This window comes from Camelus ferus, chromosome 3, assembly GCF_009834535.1.
Source record: "Camelus ferus isolate YT-003-E chromosome 3, BCGSAC_Cfer_1.0, whole genome shotgun sequence".
Classification (NCBI taxonomy): Eukaryota; Metazoa; Chordata; class Mammalia; order Artiodactyla; family Camelidae; genus Camelus; species Camelus ferus.
In genome coordinates this window covers 34,443,514-34,465,275 of record NC_045698.1, presented here as the reverse complement: position 1 = coordinate 34,465,275, position 21,762 = coordinate 34,443,514, and the positions used below count along the sequence as shown (strand labels likewise).

Below are 21,762 nucleotides of genomic sequence, written 5' to 3'. Positions count from 1 at the left end.
TTGATTTAAGACTTAAGTGTAAGACCAGACACCATAAAAAATCCTAGAAGAAAACACAGGCAGTATGCTGTTTGACATCTGTCTTAGCATATTTTTTCAGGTATGTCTTCTCGGGCAAGGGAAACAAAAGCAAAAATAAACAAATAGGATTATATCAAACTAAAAAGATTTTGCACAGCAAAGGATACTATTAACAAAATGAAAAGGTAGCCCATTGAATGAGAGAAGATATTTGCTAGCAATATATCTGTTAAGGGATTAATATCCAAAATATACAAAGAACTCATACAACTCAACATCAAACAAACAAGCCAACTGAAAAATAGGCAGATGACCTGAATAGACATTTTTCCAAAGATACACAAATGACCAAAAGACACATGAAAAGATGCTCAACGTGACTAATGATCAGGGAAATGTACATCAAAACCACAATGAGATATCACCTCAAAGAACGTCAGAATAACTATTATCCAAAAGATAACACATAACAAGCATTGGGAAGGATATTGAGAAAAGAGAACCTTTGTGCACTGTTAGTGGGAATGTAAATTGGTACAGTCACTATGAAAAATAGTACGGAGGTCCCTCCCTGCCCAAATTAAAAACAGAACTACCATATGATCCAGCAATTCTACTCTTGGGTATTTTTTCTGAAGAAAATGGAAACACTAATTCAAAAAGATGTACACACCCCTATGCCACAGCAGCATTATTTACAATAGCCAAGATACGGAAGCAAACTAAGTGTCCATCAATAAATGAATGGATAAAGAATACATGGCATATATATATACAATGGAATAATACTCAGCCATAAGAATGAAAGTTTGCCTTTGTGGCAATACAGATGAACCTAGAGGGTATTATGCTTAGTGAAATAAGTCAGACAGAGAAAGACAAATACTGCATGATTTCACTTATACATGGAATCTAAAAAACAAAACAAAAATAACAAAATAGAAATAGATTCACAGATACAGGGAACAAACTGGCAGTTTCCAGTGGGGAGAGGGTGGGGAGGATGAGTGAAATAAGTAAGGGAGATTTAAGAGGTATAAACTTCCAATTATAAGATAAATGTCATAGGGATGTAATATACAGTTTAGGGAGTACAGTCAGTAATATTGTAATAACTTTGTATGATGACAGATAAGTAGACTTATCATGCTAATCATTTTGTAATGTATAAAAAACTGAATCACTATGTACACCTGAAACTAATATAATATTGTAAGTCAATTATACTTTAATAAAGAAAGAAAATTAATTAATTTATCCAAATCCAGTAAAACTGCAAACTATTAGACGTGAGCAGAGTAATTAGAACTCTCAATGACTTCCCTAAATTACTTAACTAAATGCCTAAGTCTATGATTTTTAAATAAGTATTTTCAGAATTGTAGATACAATTTGATTTCAATCACAAAAGTAATCAATAAAGAAAGTGAGACATGAAACCAGTACTTTTTCCATTGACTTTTCATAATAACATTCCATCTTTTAAAAATATTCACCTAAAGAATGTTTTAATTGAAGTAAACTGTATCAGTTCCAGGTGTACAATATGATTCGATATTTACATATGCTGTGAAATGATCCATAGAAATAAGTCTAGTTAACATCCATCATTATAATTACAAATTCTTTTTCCTATGATGAGAACTTTTAAGTTTCATCTCTTAGCAACTTTCAAATGTGCAATAGTTTTACATTAGGTATAATCACTATGCTATACCTAATGAAGAGATTTTAACTTTAAAGTAGTTTTGGTATGCTGACAAATATCCAGACAATAAAATATTCTGAAGAGAAGTTTGAAAAATCATGCAAGACTTAATACTCATCAACTACAAAATAGTGTACCTATGCTCAGAAAGCCCAGCTGAACTCTGTTGACTGTATATACTCAAGAATGTATACCAAGATTCTAGTTCCTATTCTCAATTCTCAGTCAAACATCTGTTCAAATACCTACTATGTCTTACACACAATACTAGACCCAGTAGCTGGATTTAAAGATTTTATTGGGGGGAAGACAGTGTCACTGCTTTGAATGCTAGTGGTATTTTCTATTATAAACGTGTATCAAGGTGCTTTTCCACGCATGGAGGAAAAACTATATAGGGCAGTGGGAGGTGTGGTGGGATATGGCAGGACTGTCAGGAAAAACTTCCTTAACAATGTTGCCTGTGCTGTCCAGATACTTTTGTTTTCATTGAGCCAGAGGACTGAAAAGAAAAGTTTTAACATATTACTTTGATTCAGTCACACATTTAGTGCCTATTATGCGTGTTACAGTCTTGGCAAACATGTTCACACTTTATTTTTAAATTAGGTATAGTACCACAAAATCTGTAGTTTAAATTTTGGTTGAAATATTATCAATTCTTTATTTTCCCAAAAATGCTTATTTTCCCACTAATGCTTATTTTTTTGCCTCCTCCCAACTCCCTTCCAGTAAATTAAATGAAATGTTAAAATTTAACAATATCTACAATATTCCAAAATCCTTTCAATCTTAATAGATGCCATTTTTTATTTGCTTTTATTTCTAAAATAAATTGAATTGAACAAATTTAACTAAGTAAAATCATGTGGTTTGTTCATATGGACTATATAACAGCAGAATGTAATTCTTAATCTCAAAAAGTCAGGGTTCCTTCTGTATATCGAGCACTCTGCCATTCCAAAATCTACAGTATAATAACTACACAGCTAGTTACTATAGAAAGAAATTACTATTGGCAATTATTTAAATTTGCAATACATTTCCATCTTTTCCATAGTCTTTGATGCAAAACTTTGGAGTCGTAGTGAAAACCCAATTCACACAAACATCCGTCTTTCTGACAGAATCCCACTTACACATTTTAGTAAACAGTGCCTTATAGTCTGCAATATGCAATATTATTATTCAATATAAGGAAAAAGGACATATGATAAAATGGGGAAAAAAAGTCATCATCTTCCAGTAATCTGTAACATCACTGTCCATGATGCTTACGTTTAAAACCCAAATAGTTATTTAATAAGGAAAACAAACAAAAAAAAATCTAAAATGCTGTACTGCTTAAGGAAATGCTGCTATGAAATATTTTAAATTTTCTATGCTGCTCCATAATCAAATGAGTCCACAGATGTTTACTGAGTATCTACTATACGCTAAGTACTGTATTATGCTGTGAAAGCAAAAAGGTGAAGAAAACAGTTTTTGCTGTCAAAGAAATGATGACCACTGAGAAACACACACAAGGAAATAGGCAATCACAATGAACCGTAATTAGTACTAGAAAGAGTTAAGAACAGAGGGCTCTGAGACCACACAGGATAAGTATTTAACCCAAGCTTGTGAATTCAAATAATGCTCCTTAGAGAAAGTGATGGTTAATGTGCCACCTGAAGGATGAACATGACTTAAATAAAGCAAAAGGTGTTGAGGTTGGGTAGGGACAGGAAGGACACAAGGGAAAGCAGAAAACAATCTATGGGTAGGGACAGGAAGGACACAAGGGAAAGCAGAAAACAATCTAGGGAGACAGAACCTTTAATCGTATAGGAGAGACTGAGAGTGCACTGAGTGCCAGCAGTCAGGGATTGCAAGTGGTTCAGAATCACTAAAATACAGTTTGTGTGTGGTTGGAGACTGGACCAGAAGGGGACTGACAAGAGGATGAACATGAAGGAATGAACAGAAGATGTGAGCGGGGAATATGAAGGACTCTTGCATGTTGAGAAGTTTGGACTTTGTCCTACAGGAAACATGGAGAACAAATTAAGACCAATGACATGGAGACCAGTTAGGAGATAGGATGATAGTAACTACAGTTGCAATAAGGATGGAAATTGAATGAGAGTTAGGAAAATGAATACTAGGATTGAATGATATTGATAAGAGGCCTAAGAGAGGGAGGAGACAAGAATGACACATAAGTTTCTGGCTCAGATAGCTGGCTGGGTGTCGGTGACAGTAACTAAGAGGGAGAACAAGTGGACTGATGGAGATGATCGTTATCAAATCATTTCAGATATGCTGTGATTAAGATGCCTGTGGAAAATCCAAGTAGTTAGTTCTAAGGGTCTAGAACTCAAGAAAAATATGCAGAGTCATATCTTACATGGAGAGTAGGTCCTAAAGTCAGTGTGTTAGGTAAAAACCGCAAGTAGTAAAAATTATCTTTCAAAATCCTTTAGGAAGCCCTTTCAACTGCACAGTAGAGACCCACATACCATCTCTTTAACAAGCCAGTTCTCTCGCACTGGAACAAACTGCTGTTTCTTTGGTTGAGTACAAAATGATCACTAAGTAGAATAATGAGAGATTCAATCTGAATTTTTAACTATTTTTAATACATTTTCTATTCTTTTTCATTTGCCACGTATATGGGTCGACTTTCTTGCGTGGAAAGTGTGTATGATGCAAATGAACTATATATATACACTTAAGCTTTTGTGTAAATAGATGGTAACTGAAGTCACAGTAAACAATGAGATACAGGAAGAGTATATTAGTTTTCTATTGCTGCTGCAACAAATTACCATAAAGTTGGTGGATTAAAACAACAAAAATTACAGTTCTGGAGGTCAGAAGTCCAAAATGAGTCTCACAGGGCTAAGACCAATGCGTCAGCAAGGCTGGTTCCTTCTGGAGGCACCAAGGGAGAATCTGTTCTTTGTCTTTTCTTGCTTTTATAGGCTGCTGGTATTCCTTAGTATATGGTCACATCACTCTAGTCTCTGCTTCCATGATGATATTTCCTTCTCTGACACCTCCTGTGTCCTTGTGAGAACCACTGTGATTACATCAGGCCCAACAGGAGCCTGATTTCCCACCTGAAGATCCTCAATTTAATCATATCTATAAAGTCACTTCTGCCATCTAAGGTAACATTCACATGTTCTAGGGATTAGGACATGGACATTTTAGGGCAAATGGTATTATTCAGCCTACCACAGAGTATGTGCAAAGAATAAAGGTACTGGTAATTTTCTAGTTCTTAAATTTGATGGTGGGTCCACATGAATTCATTTTGCCACTATGCTTCTTAACATATATGTTACATATATTCATGTATATATAAAATATTACATAATGTAAAACACTTTCAAAAGAGTAAAGAGCTATAAAACTCTTTACTCTGAGAAACACTGGCAGTTCCAGGAACAGGTAAAAGATGATGGGCATTCAAAGGGAACTAAGGAAGAAAGCCAAAATAGAAGCAAAAGGAAGAATCTTTCAAGAACGAAAAAAAATCATCCTTTTGGACTCCAAAGGTCATGTAAGATATGGACTGAGAAGAGTCTATTCATTTAGCAACAGGTTCACTGTTGACCTTGATGAAAGCTATTTCAGTGGAATGGTGGATATCAAAAATAGACTGCACTGAGCTGAGGAGTGCATGGGAGGTCACAATCTGGAAAAAGCCAGCTGGAGATAAATCTTTTATATACTCATGAATAAAATACTGTAAATAATAGACAAATGCCAAGATGTTCTGATAATCCAAGAAGAAGAACTAGAATCCAGGTAAGATTTATGAAAGGAGAAGAAAAAAAAAAAAGGTAGAGAAGGGAGAAAGGAATAAAAAGGAAAAGAAAGAAGACATAAAAGAAAGAATAATAAGGATGATGTTAAGGATGATAATTTTGTTGTTACAACTTATTAGGCCTTAGCATATGCCAGGCACTGCCCTAAGCATTTTATATACTTTATGAAACAGAGATTATGATGTCCATTTTACAGGACAGAAAACAGGCACAATGTAGGCACAAAGCTAAGAAGTGTCAGAGCTGAGACTCAAATGTAGGTGCAGCTAACTCTAAAACAAGTGCTCCTAAGTACTATATTAGACTCATGTAATGGATCCAGTAGAGTAGTTCAAATATGAAAAAGATTAAGAATATAGCCTGGCAGCATGACTAATATCAGGAGTTAATAGAAAAATCTCTGGAAAGCAATTTTCCTCAAAGCTAGAGTCAAGGACACTTAGTAAAGAGATTATTAAGGGAGTTGGCCACACCAACAGTTTGAATTCAAAGCCAAAAAGTTAAATTTGGGACCAAAATAAAAACTCAAGCCCTAAAGAGGAGCCACTTACAAGCAGTAACTAAGATATACTTAAACCATTAAGTTCATCAGCACAATATCAATGTTTTAAGTCTCAACTAAAGGAAAAGGAAACTGAAATTTGTGAAATAACCCCACATGCACATTGTATCCATCCCAATGCTAACTATGCACTAAAATGGTAATGCTAAGACACATTAATAAGATGGATGGCAAGACTACCACCATGGTAATCAGTCAGAGATGACAGTGGGACAGGAGCAAGCGCCTAAAAGGTAGGTGTAGAAAAAAATTCTCGTAACTATCACTGAATCATTTAGATAGCATCAGTGAAGGGAAAATATATGCCTACCCAGAGAATGAGATCACCTAGGTTACTGGCCACTTACCTTATCTGCTACATTCTCAAAATCAAAGAAAACTCTGTAGGTTGATCTTTGTTTGCTGGGATGTTATACACAGTCACTGGTCAACTACCTGGTACACAGTATGGGAATATTATGCTGTCAAGACTTCTTTAAACATGGAACTGTATAGAAGAAACCACCTCTTCCCTATAGAACTTCTATTATTTGCAGTTAAGTGAGTTGTAAGACCTCAGTTTCCTGATTCTTTGTCATGTCCTTCAGAATGCAGGTGAAGAAAGCAAATTCTAATGACTTACTTACAAACCTAGGAATAGATTAAACTATATCAACAGACCATCTAAAATGAAGTAATTTCACAAAATGAAATGACATTTATAAAGCAATCATCTCAGTGCCTAAGTGTTAACAAATTAGAACTATTAGAATTCTTATTATTAGCACCCCCCCTCAAAAAGAAACAGGTTATAGACTTTTATTTTTGGTGAGAGGAGGTAATTAGGTTTATTTATTTTCATTTTACTTATTTTTTAATGGAGGTGCTGGGAATTGAACCCAGGACCTCGTGCAAGCTAAGCACACACTCTACACTGAGCCATACCCTCCCCACTAGAGACTCTTGAGTTTAAGGAGGCTATAACCACTACCTTTGGTACTCATGTTACACTCCCCCGACCCATTTGCCATTTCGGCCACAGGTACAGAAGTTCAGTCTTGGGTCATCCTCCAGTATCACACCTAAAGTGAACCCATTATGCCAAGTATAGCTCAAAGTACAGAAGAGCCAACGCCTTCAACCAACAAGAAATGAGAACCAATGGATAAATGTTCAAGCGTTCCAACTTTCAAATGGATAATACTGAAAGGCATTCTCTATGCTTCTCAGGAGGTTCGGGTAGAACTGAGCCTCTTACTGTTCACTACAGCAATCTCATTATCACACTTTTGGTCTTTCTTACCTGTCTCACTCCGTAGCTCCTTACTTCTTCTAGTTTCTAGGTAAACTCTCAGATAAACTACCTATACCCACATCTTTGTCCCAGATTCTACTTTACCACAAGACCTGAGAAATGATCATCTAGTCTTTGAGTATTTCTACCTACAGTCATCCTCAAAGCAGATGTTCCAAGGACATACATCCTACTAAAGTGTGGAAATGCAGTCTTTGAGACTAGAAAAAAATTACAAATATTTATTGAATAAGTGAACAAACTTTAGCAAGCAAAGTCCCAGAGTTCATTAAGAAAAAGGTAAGAGGTCAGCCTATACAGTATATACAAACATTATTTGTTTCCTAAAGATATTTCAGTATCAATGTCAAACTATTCCTGGTTCTTCATTTTTGTTCAAGGGGCCCAGTTTCCATTACAACCTGACTTTCAGGGTTCCTATGACCTATAGGCATATGATACAGCAGGATAAGTAAAATTACAAACAATGACTATATTATAGTAAACCCTTAGTCTATTTAATCTGACTTACCTGAGTATTCCCCCAAGATTTTTAAAACTTGGTACCAAAGAAAGGGACTTTCAGTCCCTCCCTCACGAGAAAACTGTAGAATATAAGCCTGAAAAAACTTCCATCAGCTATGACATCTATCACATCGGAAAAAAACAATCTGAAGTAGTAGCTGTCACTGAGAGAATGACAGAGACAAATTAGAGAGAGAGTCTGGTAACTTTCTAGCTCTGATCCCTGAGACCAGTTAGTAGAACCCCTGCCCTTTCCATTGCTTGGTAGTACAAAACAATTCCCCCCTCTTGCCTAAGCTAACCATTTGAGTTTTTAGGTTTCTGTCACTGGTAACTGAGAAAGGTCTAACACAAGAGTTAGTAAAAGCAAAACATTGTATAACACCCAACACTCTCTATGGAAGGGCTACAAAGCCTGGGATCCATGAATCCCCTAGAAATGTAACTCTGATTTTACATATATGAGTGTACATATCTCTACACAGAAGTCACAAAAATTTCCATCAGTTACTCAAATAAATCTCTGACTCCTACACCCTCTCAAAGAAATTAAGGTTTATTGTTTGGTGGTCTAAAACAGTTACTCAATGTATTTTCTTGCCCACATACACAGAGAACAAACTTCCATCTTTTATTAAATGCCATCATTGTCACCTAAGGGTACATGTAGTTTCTTTGAAACTCTTTCTCTAGCCCATTTCTAAGATTCTGGTATGTTAATAACTCCCTTCCTCCCACCACAGTTGAGAATCAATGGTTTAGAATCTAATTGTATAAAGAACTTTTTTGGTTCATTTTAGATCTTTTAAATCTATTCAGATGTACTAAAATATGAGGAATATTAGAATTGAGCTTTTAAAATAATTCATCCTAAGATGGCTGGTCCTAGTAAAATGTAGTAAGCACACTCTACCCTTGTCTCTCCCACTGAATGCAACCATAAACTCGACAACATGCATGGAAAAGCTATTTGAAGACTGAAAAGTAAATAGCAAGCAGATCAGGGAAGATCACCAGAATTCAAAGTATCACTCCACCAGAGACAAGTTCACCATATTTTCCCCCTCCAGTATACCCTGCCTGAAATATATACACCTCACAGCTAGAAACCTAGAAGTGAACACTTCTCAAGGAGAAGCATTCTGTCCCAAGAAGCTAGAAAGGGAACTAACAAAAATGGTCAAGTGTGTAAATCACTCATTTTTTTTCTCTTTCCTTTGTCTTCTCATACACCATTCACCAAGCTGTAGGCAATCCTACGGTTTCCATATGGAAGCTCTGAGGGAAGAGCCAAAAACTTTGAGGGAAAGAACACTTCTCTTTCATTGAAGTTGTGATTCTAAGAAGGTAAGACCAACACCTACTGTTTTAGTTTTTTCCTCTCTCTGTCCTCCTGTCCCTTAGCCCCTGATGCAAGTGCAACTGTAGAACTGCACTACAAAGCAGGTAACAAGAGCTACAAGTTTCTGGATGGAAACTGAAAAGGGAAAACCAGGAAACTAGAATTTTAGAACACAAAAGTAATTAAACTAGAAATCAGAAACAGAAAAATGAGAGCAAAAATCTCTAAATTCCTGGAAATTAAAACATCTCTAAATAATCCATGCATCAAAAAGGAAGTCTTGATGGAAATAAAATATTTTGAACCAAATGAAAATAAAATACAACATACCAAAATTTGTGGGATGGAACTAAACAATTCAAAAGAAAACAGAAGACGAAAAAATGCTTCCCAGCTCATTTTATGAGTCCAGGATTATACCCATACCAAATCTAAACAAACAAACAAACAAAAAAAAAAAAACAAAAAAGAAAACTACACCAATATCTTTCGTAAACGTAGAAGCAAAAATCCTCAACAAAATATTAGTGAACGAAAACCACTGCAATATATAAAAAGAATTAAACAACACAACCAAGTGGAGTTTATCCTGAGAACACAAAGCTGGTTCAGTATTTGAAAAAAATCAATATAATTCACCATACTGACAGTCTAAAGAAGAAAAATCATAAGAATGAATCAATTGATGCAGAAAAGGCATTAGACAAAATATAACATCCACTCATGATAAAATATAAGCAATCCAAGAGTAAAAGAAAACTTCCTCAATCTGATAAAAGTCATTTCTATTAAAAAAAAAAATCTTTAGCTAACATTATATTTAATGGTGAAAAACTGAAAGCTTTCCCTTAGGATTGGTAAATGGCAAGACTGTCTACTGTTACCACCCTTATTTAACATCCTCCTGGAAACCAAAAAGAAGCAAAAGGTGTAGAGACTGGACAGAAGGTATAAATTGTCCCTATTCACACAGACTACATAATTACCTACTTAAAAAATCCCCAAGAATCTGCAAAATACAGATAGAACTAACAAGTGAATTAAGCAAAGTTGCAGAATACAAAGTCAGCACACAAAAATCAATCCTATTTCCATATACAGTAATGTACAATTAGAAACTGAAATTTTAAAAACAATTCTATTTACCATAGCTTCCCAAAACTGAGATACATAGGCATAAATCTAACAAAACATATATGGGATCTGTACATTCAAAACTCTGAAACACTGATGAAAGAAATCAATAGGTAAATGAAGAGACATACCATGTTTTCAGATTGGAAGGCTCAACATGGTAAAAGTGACAACTCTCCTCAAATTAATCTACAGATTTTAAAGCAATACCAATCAAAATCCTAGCTGGATTTTTCAGAGATATAGATAAACTGATTCTAAAATTTAGATGGAAAAGCAAAGAAACTAGAATAGCTAAAACAATTTGGATAAAAAACAACAAAATTGGAAAAATCACATCTACTCGATTACAACACTAACTATAAAGCTACAGTAATCAAGACTGTGTGGTATTGGCAAAGGGCTTTAGATCAAAGAAAGAGACTCAGACAAATATAGCCAACTGACTACTGACAAAGGTGCAAAAGCAATTCAATGATAAAAGGATAATGTTTACAATAAATGGTGTTGGAACAAATGTACATTCATATGCAAAAAAAAACCCCTCAACTTAAATCTCACACTTTATATAAAAATTCACTCAAAATGGATCATAGATCTGAATTTAAAATATTTCAAAACTTCAAGAAGAAAATATAAGAAAAAATTCTTTATGCCCTGGAGTTAGGCGAAGTGTTCTTAAATACTACCAAAAAAAAAAAAAAAAAGACAACCCATAAGAGAAAAAAACTGGTAAGCTGGATTTCATCAACATAAAGAACTTTTACTCTCTGAAAGATACTGTTAAATGAATGAAAAGCTACAGATTGGGAGAAAATATTTGCAAACCACATATCTGACAAAGGACTTGTATACAGAATATTTTAAGAATTCTCAAAGCTCAACAATAAGAAAATAAACAACCCAATTTAAAAATGGGCAAAAGACATAACAGATACTTCACCAAAATTAAGTATCATCAGCCATTAGAGACACACACATTAAAACCACAATGAGTGGAAATGCAATTTCCAATGATGGAAATACAAATCAAAACCAACAGATACCACTTCATATTCACTAGGTTATAATAAGATGGTAATAAGTGTTGGCATCATCAAAAAGTCTACAAATAATAAATGTTGGGAAAGGTGTAGAGAAAAAGCAACCCTCCTACACTGTTGGTGGGAATGTTAAATTGGCGTAGTCACTATGGAGGACAGTATGCAGATTCCTTTAAAAACTAAAAACAGAGTTACCATATGATCCAGCAATCCCACCTGGGGCGTATATCAAGAGAAAACTTTAATATGAAGATACATGCACACCAATGTTCAAACTAGAACTATTTACAATAGCCAAGACATGGAAACAACCTAAATGTCCACTGACAGATGAATGGATAAAGAAGATGATGAAGATGTGTGTGTGTGTGTGTGTGTAATGGAATACAAAAAAAGAATGAAATAATGCCATTTGCAGCAAATGGATGGACTGAGAAATTATCATACTGTCAGATAGAGAAACACAAATATGTGATATTGCTTATATGTGGAATCTAAAAAAAATGATACAAGTAAACTTACAAAACAGAAACAGACTCACAGACATAGAAAACAGACTTACGTTACCAACAGGGAAAAGGGGGGAGGGATAAATTGCAAGTTTGGGATTAACATATACACACTACTATATATAAAATAGGTAATAAACAACGACCTACTGTATAGCACAGGGAACTATACTTAATATCTTGTAATAATCTATAATGGAAAATAATCTAAAAAAGAATATATATTATATATATATAACTGAATCACTTTCCTATATGCCTGAAACTGACACATTATAAATCAACTATACTTCCATAAAAATTAATTAATTAATTAAAAACAAAAACAAGTGTTGACAAGGTTATGAGGACACTGGAGCCCTCATTCACTGCTGGTGGGAATGTAAAATGGTGTAGCCACTTTGGAAAAAGTTTGGCAGTTACTCAAACGGCTATACATAGAGTAATCACATTATCCAGCAATTCAACTCCTCGGCATATACCCAAAAGAATGAAAACCTGTGTCACACAGAAACTCATACACAAATGTTCATAGAACATTATTCATCATAGCCAAAAGGTGGAAATAGCCCCAATGTCCACCAACTTATGGATAAATAAAGTGTGACATGGCCATTCAATAGAATATTACTCATCAATTAAAAAGGAACAAAGTACTGATATATGCTACAACCTGGATAAACTTTCAAAACATTAAAACAGTCACAAAAGATCACATATGTTTCTCTTTGTATAAAAGGTCCAGAACAGGCAAATCTAAAAAACAAAGTAGATTCATGGTTGTTGAGGGCAGGGGGAAGGGAGAAACAGAAGTGACAGTTAATGGGCACTGGATTTATTTTTGGAGTAATGAAAATATCTTAAAATTGACTGTGAATGGCTGCAGAACTCTGTGAATATATTAAAAACCATCAAATTGTACATTTTACATGAGTGAATTATATGGTAATTTTATCTCAATAAAGTTGTTATTAAAAAACACAATGAAGTATCATTATACACCAATTAAAATGGCTAAATTTTAAAATACTGATAATATCAATGTTAATGAGGATGCAGAACAACTAAATTTCCATACACTGATGGTGGAAAAGCAAACTGGTATAACTACTCTGGAAAACAGTTTTGTAGGATCTTATAAAGTTAAACATACAATACCTATGGCCCAGGAATCTTCCTCCCAGGTATCTACTCTAAAGAAATGAAATCATGTTCACACAAAATCCTGTACACAAACGTTTACAGTGGCTCTATAATTATCAAAAACTAGAAATAATTCAAATGGCCTTCAAGGGGTAAATGGATAAATAAACTATGTACATTCACACAATAGAATACTACTTAGCAATAAAAAGAATGAACTATTGACACACACAACTTGGAATAATCTCAGAGGCATTAAGCTGAGTTAAAGAAACCAATCTTTACAAGGTAGTTCCATTTACATTACAATCTTAAAATTACAAAACTATGGAGATGAAGAAAAGATAACTTGTTGCCAGAGATAATAGCAGTACAGAGGGAGTCTTTTGGTATTCTGTACCCTGATTATTGTGGTGGTTATATAAATCTGTACATATGTTAAAATTCTAAACACTGTTCACCAAAAGTAAAATAGTGGATTTTTCTTTATAATTTTAAAAATTAAAAATGTCAAATCCAACTAGAGTCAACCCTTTAATTCAATTTCAATTCACTAAACTATCACTTCTAATCATCTCATTTAGTTAAAAGTACACTATATTGTTCAAAGAAAGATACTGGCAAAATGAAATATGTCCTAAGGAGTACCAAGAGTAAAACATTAGAAAGATCTGGTCATTAATTAAGGGTAAACAAACTAGACATGTTAAGCCTGGAACACAGACTCAGAGGGAGAATGACTGATGACAAATGTCTTTAATTTTCCAAAGGCTGACATGTGCATGGGGGTTAGAATTTTTTCATATAGTATTAAAGTGAAACTTGATTTACCATTGAGTCTAAAAGTATAGAGGGTTTTCTAGGCTACCAAAAATTCATGATATATTCCTCAACTGCTAGATAATCAAGAAAGAAGTTCTGGAGATTCTTGCATTAAACAAAGGGTGGGACAGGAAGATCCAAGAGTTCCTTCCACCTCAAACATTATATGAATCTATGAACTATAACTTCTAGAGTTAAACTACCAAAGCAGAAGACACTGAATATCTAAAAAGGTGGCCCTTCCTGTCAAAGTATCACCTTTCATTGCAAAAAACAAATATTAAAAAGCACTCTAAGTTCCAAATTTTAAAAAAAGACTAAATAAATATAAAATCTTAACAAAAGCCGTATTAAGCCCTATTTCTCCAAATCTCATTTATACCAAAGATATTAAAATTAAATTCAATTACTAATGTCAAATTAAATCTAATTTCATTAGACTTAAAAGGCAAAAGTTTATGAATACAAATTTCATGCAAACTTCTGTAAGTACATTGAAGAAATTTCATGAAAAAGAAATACTCTTTCCACACAAAGGGTGGTAGTCCTCAAAAGAGCCAAAACATCTGTATTCACTTTAAAGCTCATCAAGACAGACTGACATTTTTAGGAGAAGCATATGGGTTGCTGAACAGTCATCTAGAACAGGATCTTTTGTCTAGTAAATCCTATTCAAGGACCATTTACTTACATACAGAGTGGCTGAATAAAGAAAAGAACGTATTTTTGAGTCCTAGAAAACACAAAGAAATGAACTCTTCATCTAGCTTTGTTAAGGATACAGCAAAACATTATTACAAAAGCAGCCAGGTCTTTACTCTCAGAGACTACGCTCTCAACATCTGAAACAATTCTAAGAAATCACTGAAACAAAAGAACTCTAGAAAAGCTTTCTTAGAGAACTATATCCAGCCAAAGACCACCTCCCTAAAACAAGGCATTTCCATTTTAAAGGATAAAACACTTTCTTCTTAAAACTTTGAAGGGCAGAGTTCAACAGCTGCGCTGTATTAAACCTGAGCCCTTCCAAAAGGAAGAACAAGAGTCTCTGGAGAGCGAGTAACATGGCCTGCTTTCTCCAAAATTATCAAAATGCCTGCTTTGCCTCAAAGTAAAGTTTCTTCAGGAAAAAGCCTCTATACAGCACATGGATGGAAAACATAAAACTCAACTTAGATTAGGAAAATCGAATCATTTTTGCTTGTTTCTAGAAATCTCCCCCACCTGAGGAAAAATGCATTTTGAAGTCCTTCAAGACATAGTATGGAAACTATTTTAAAAAACAAAAACAATAGTTTTCAGCCCTAACTTCCCTTCAGAATTACCATAGCTCTAGGTCTCAACCTAAATTCACTGAACCAACATATACTGGGGCCAAGCAAGGCATTTGATTTATTTATGCACACAACAGGTGATTCTGATCCACAGCAAGGGTTTAAAAGCACTGAATTGGAGCATGATCCTACAAAGGAAAAATAAAGCCTAGTGAGTAAAGGCAAGAATAAAAGGTCACATTTGAGAAACTAAATAGTTCTAAAGAAACTAAGGTTGTATTCACCTATTAAAATACTCGGCAACAAACAGAAAGAGAATTTGAAACAGTAATTCTGATTCCTCCTGCCATAACTTAAAGGACAAAAGACTTAAAATAGTTTGCTAAAATATCCAAATATTTAGATGGAACTGTTGTGAAGAATGCAGCCACTGCAAAGGTTCCATCAGGGTCTTTGAACACTGCAAACTAAAGAAAAGTTATAATAAGAGCTCATGTATGTTTAAGACTTTAATTACAGCAAAGTAAATTTCAGCCATCAGCAGAGCTTCATTAAGCCTACTTTATTTTACACAAAATTCTAACAGGTTTACTCGTTTGGTATTCAAATCTGTAACAAATGAAAAGGGATAGTGGAACTGCTAAAGGGAAGCAGACCAGTCAAGGCAGGATACAGAAACACTATTAAAAAGTGACACAAGAACTCAGAAAGCATAAACAGACACTTGACAGTTTTTAAAGGCAGTAGAATGCAGTGACTTTTTCCTAATGATCACTGCAGTAAAGAAAAAGAAAAATATATTCAGTATAATTTGTTTCAGACAGGTATTTTGTTTAAAAGGGTAAGAAAGTATAGTAAGTCACCCAAAGAAAGTCTCTCATCAAAAATAATTACAAAATTTAGAGGAAAAAAATCCTTGCCACAAACAAACAAACAAAAAACCTAAGTTCTCAGTTGGACACTCTCACTGTATAAAAGGAACAGTGGAGTGAAAGTAGAGAGCATCAAATAGTCTTTCAATGAAGAAACATACATTGCTAAAAGGAAAAAAAACAGAAGACACTGAGCTTTTAATTTACTATTATTAGGCAAATTATTTCTTTCTGCAAAAGTCAACATATTGCTTTAAACCGCTAAATCAGACTATTTCCTAGTAAACTTAAAAATGTTTCCGCATCTGAAAAATAAGAATAAAAAACAGCTGAGTTCATAGGATTATTGTGAGAACTGGGGTAAGGAAGGTAAAGTCCTTGGCACAGTGGCTAATACACAGTAAGTGAGAAATAAATGTTAGCTGCTATTTTAATTTGTGCTTAGAATAAACACCAAAAACAACTGATTCCATCAAAGGATATATTTTAGAAGCTCACCCATTTGAAATGGTGTTATTCTGCGTTCACCTCACACTCAGAGACCTCTAACATGTAATACAGGAACCAAGTTGACCCATCTGTCTTCAAGAAGTTCCATGTATTATTACTTTTTTAAATTTAATTTGGGGGGGGGGGGTAATTAGGTTTATTTACTTATTTTAATGGAGGTACTGGGGACTGAACCCAAGACATTAGGCATGCTAAGGATGCACTCTACCACTGAGCTACACCCTTCCCCCTCCATGTATTATTAACTTGTAAAAACTTCATGTAAAGTAGTTTGCAGTCAGCAAGCCTAATAATCACAGTTAGTTACTGTTATTCCAAAAGAGTTCTCATGTTCCACAAGTACCTTTTCTCAAATAAATTCATTTCCACTAGTTTTTTTAAATTTGAATACAAAAGAGGATCAGGACACTTGTCAAAGAAATGTATGAGTACCAAAAAAAAAAAAAATCTATAAGACAATTTCAATCCAGAAGTTAACAGAGTTTTAGGTGAATATCCTAACCTTGGATCACTGCAAATAATTAGAGTGTGTGCTATGTATTTCATATTCACATTTATGTAGGTTAGTGCCCACTTGGTTTTCACTGATGAAGCTATTAACAGAAATACTGTCTATGGCTTCCTGCTTTTCATCACAATCACAAATCTCTAAATATGTATGTATTCATCTAAGTGATAAGCACTTACCAGTTATGTGTGAGCCATTACACTAGGTTCTATGAAGTATACCAAAGTAAATTAAAATTTTTTCCAGCCCTACAAAAGCCTGTGACCTCCTTAATGATAGATACATCAGGGCATGTGCCAAAACCTGCTCATTTGCGTATGTGTGTGTGTGTGTGTGTAAAAGAGTCAGTATGTCAAGGCAGCCAACAATCCAAACATCTCTCTATGGCTTATAACAAAGTTTATTTCAGTCATTTTATATTTTATATGACCTACAAGAATCAGCTTCTGCTTTGCTCCATGTTATCTTCATTCCAGGATCTAGGCTGAAAGAAAAGACCCTACCCAGGACAGCAGAGGGAAAAATGACATGGCCAAACATGAGACAGCTGTTGAAGCTTCTGCCTGACATGGTATAGTGTTTCTGGTTAACATTTCATTGGTCAAAAAAAGTCACTTGGCCAATGGGGCAATGAAGTATAATCGTGTCACAGGGAATGGAAATGAATATTGTAAATAATAATACCATCTACCACAACATCCATCAACAAGATTAAAGAAAAGGAAAATATTCAGGTTTTTTCAAACCAATAATAAAACTAGCATGTACTTAGTTTAATATGTAGTAAGGTTTACTATGTGCTGGACACTATTCTAATATTTACTAGTATTAAAATATTTAAATCTCCTAAGAGGAATTAAACAAAGATGTCTACTACTGATGAAAACAGACCAACTAATTTTAAGTATTTTTTTAACGAGGAAAACAAGCAAAACAATGAAACCTATTAGACGACACAGTAGAAACACTGCAAGGTCACAAAACCTGGCTTTAATATGTTCCAAAGAGTGCAAAAAGTAGCGCCCTTCAGACAGGAATTTGTTTATACAGCTTATCTGAAGTAGAAGCCAACCTACTGGTTCTAAATGTCCTAAATGCTTCTCAAATTTGGGCTGAGACAGTTTCTCAGCAAGGTGTAATATACACAGAACTCCTGTCAAACTTAGGACCTCTCTTTCACTGAAGGCCCCTGCCAACTCATAATTTCCTACTGGCTTACCGTGATGCTGAAAAAGGAAATAGATCAGCAGACTACAGCCAGAGACTGGAGCACAAAATAGGCCTCACAAAAAGGTCCCATACACTTAGTCCCCAACAGTCGTTAATTAACACCCTCTGAAGACCGTAAGGAGCTATGTTTGTGGTAAACACAAGACTCACTCCAACTGAGAAGTGATGAAACAGGTCCAGGTGAGATAAATATACATGAATAGGTTAAAGGAAAAAAAAGATTCCTGAGTCCTAAGCATTGCTACTTTGAAATAGAGTGCCATTTTATCTGGCTTGTAGATTAATGTCCTAAATAGTTAAACTTACTCTGGACAATCCCTTAGGAAAGTCAGGGAAAGTAAGGGATAAATGTAGGCCATAGATCCAGGGTTTTCCCAGCTCTCCTTCAGCCCAGGGAAATAAGAAGCACATGGAAACAGACTCTAAAGCAGGAGCTCAGAAACGAGATCAGCTGAATCAACTATATTGTTTAAATTACTTTTTCTCTCTTATGTGTACATGTTGTTGGGTTCTTTGGCTTACTCTTTTGTTTTTTACTGATACACTGCAGTTAAGTTCATATAAGTTAATGTAGCAGTTAACTGCTTCTTTCCTTCTGCTGAGAGTTTCTTTTCTTCAGTGTTTATATTTGCTTGCTACTCCCTTCCTTACCAAGGGCCTTACTGATTGCATTCCCCCCTCATCTCACTCAGGTGATCTGAAATCTCACATCATTTGCAAATTATTCTCTAAGCAATACAATAAAATGAATTTTCGATGTAGATTTTCCCAATAATTGGTTCTCTTTCCACACTCTACCTTTTCAGATCCTCATTACTCTCAAATCATAATGTAAAGAGAGTGCTTAAGGATGAAAAGTAAATTACGTGTAAGAGACCAGTGCCATAAATTTCCCTCAAGGTGAGATAAACCACATAAGCTCTTTGGGTAAAAAAATGGTATAGAAAGCAAGTAAATGTGTCATTTGACTTTTCCTTGGCTTTTAAGTTTTTTAAAATATGAAAGGTCATCTTACATGATTTAAAATTTTATTTTATTTTCAAATCTCTTCCAACACATTTGCAAGCAGAAACTCTTTAAATCTCGATAAGTACTAATTACCATCAAAGTTTCCAAAACCTAACTATCTTAATTTCAACTGCTATAAGCTGCTAACAAAATGGCTGTGACTTACACAGCCACGTTTTGATTAGCCATGCACCAGTGGACCCTTCAAATTTGTTTTCAGTTCTATAGCTACTGCGAGTACATTATTACTTGACAATGCAAAATTAATCTCCATCGGGTCTAGGAGAACAAAAACTAACCTGGGTCACCTCTATCTGAGACCTAAATAAACCAGTGGAGTATCTTATCTTTGAGAAATACTTTCTATTCTTGAAGTTACCCATATGTAGAAGAGTTAACAGCAAACTTCTTCTTTACCTTTCCCCAATCTTAGCATTCTTATTTTTCAACGATTCTCTTACATATATATAGATAGACAGATATAGATACAGAGATAAAGATAGAGATATCTACTATTGCCTTCAAGACTTTTCATAAGCCACTGACCCTACTCAGGACATCTTTCCCACCCATCATCCACTATTCAAAACTTTAATAAAACACCTCCCAAAATCCTTTCTAATTAACACTCGTTCTAACTCTCTGTATTCCATTTATATTTAATATAACACTAAGTTAGTTACCATTTCACTAGACTCTTCAACTTATAACGACTCCCGTTCTTCCTACCTCCTTCACATCTACTCAGTCTTTCCATCACTATTCTAAGCACTCATGCATAAGACACTCAACATAAACTCAGATTTATATTTATACTAACAAGTTGTGAAAACAACAATGAAACAAAATAATTCTTCGTAGATAAAAATCGTGGGGGGTGCGCGCGAGCGCTCATGCTTTTGTGTTAGTACAATTTTTGAAAGTCAGGAAAATTCGGAAAAATAGGGAAATGGAGAATTAAGTAATGCAGTCGAAAAAGAAACCACCATCACGAAAATGCTTCAAGGAAAAACAATGGACACCAATCTTTGAATTACTGTGAGGCATTAATGAAATTCTTGATGGGAAACCTCGCAGCATGACCATCATCAGCCTTTTAAACATTACCTGCCAATATTACAAGCAGGATATCTCTATTAACATTGAATTCCAACCAAGTTTTCCTCCCAAGCAGCCTGATAAAACAATCTTTCTGTTCGGAAACCCAAGCAATACCACTTAAAGCCGTGGAAGGCAGAGAGTGAGTATACCCTTTAGTAAGGACTGGGGTGATGCGCAAACAGGTGGAAAATGGAGGGGTGCGGAAAGTGGGGATAAAAACGAGTGAAACTCCGCCCATTCTCTGGGGGCCAGGACTCGGCTCGCAGCTCCGGAGACAATCCGACCCCACAGACCCTCTCCCACAGCAGCGGTCCAAAAGTTTCCAAGACACCAAAGATCCTCCTACCCTCTCCCCGCATTCACGCCCCACTCGCCTGGCCGAGCGCCCCTTGATCGAAGCTCGTCCCAAATCCGCCCGCCCTCTCCCGAGGAAAGGGTCAGCAGAGGACGTTTTCCCTGAGGCCTTCTCCGGGACCGAGCCAGCAGAGACCTCTGCAAAAGTGGACAGACCCGAGAAGCGTGAGGAAGAAGCCTCACAATCCTTTTACCTGGTCGGAACCTTGGAAACGGAAATGGCAGCTGCAGCTGCTGCCCTTCTCCCCAACAACGCTTGCCTCAGCGCCGCTGACATTGAGACCGCCGCCATCTTGCTGCAGGCAAACACCAGGACGGATCTCCGCAAGGGACAAACTTCCTTCGTTTTCAAGCCAGTGGAACCGCGATACAACGGACTGGGGATTTGGGGGTTAATTTATTCTTGTTTGGTGTTTTGTTAAATGCTGGGGTTTAGAAAAGAGAAGAAAGGTTTGGTTGAAAGAGATAAAAAGGAAAATGGGTGGAAGAAAAATGCAGACATTCATTAAGTGTAAAAATCGCCCTCACAAAGTATAATCCTTGTTTGTTGTTAGGACTGGTTATTTACTGGTTAATAAAGAGACCAAACAAAAATGCTTGAAAATTTAAACACCTGCAACTCATAATTTTTTCAAAGGACTCAGAATATTTAGAATTGAGCCCACTGGAAGAGCCAGAGGGCTCGTTGGGTTCATGAGAACCTGAAGTAGTAGTTTTCCAAAGTGTTGCCAGATTGAGTTTGTAAGCCCTCAGGAAAGGGCTGTGTTCAGTTTGATGTTCTGTAGTTGATAGTTGTAATCATCATATTTTCCAAATGAAAAGTCTGGACACATGGCCTGGCAAAGGATTATTTTTTTTGACGTGTGTATTTATATGAAAAACTAATGAAACATATTATTTTATATCACTCTTTTCCCAGTAAATCCTGAGTGTGTGATCATAATCCACAGACACCATACGTATAAAACAAAAATTATCTTCTGAGGCAAGTGTTGGAAATATGTT

At 35.3% G+C, this 21,762-nt stretch overlaps 1 protein-coding gene across 2 annotated transcripts in view; it reads right to left on the bottom strand.

Annotated features, from left to right (window-relative positions):
• NDUFS4 (NADH:ubiquinone oxidoreductase subunit S4) overlaps positions 1 to 21,101 on the bottom strand; it is a 98,334-nt gene extending 77,233 nt beyond the window's left edge. For both annotated transcript variants that reach the window (XM_032472078.1, XM_006185921.3), the window contains exon 1: positions 20,952 to 21,101. In XM_032472078.1, coding sequence (XP_032327969.1) covers positions 20,952 to 21,049 — 98 coding nt within the window. In that variant the 5' untranslated portion in view covers positions 21,050 to 21,101. The remainder of the gene's footprint in view (positions 1 to 20,951) is intronic.
• Positions 21,102 to 21,762: the final 661 nt, after the last annotated feature.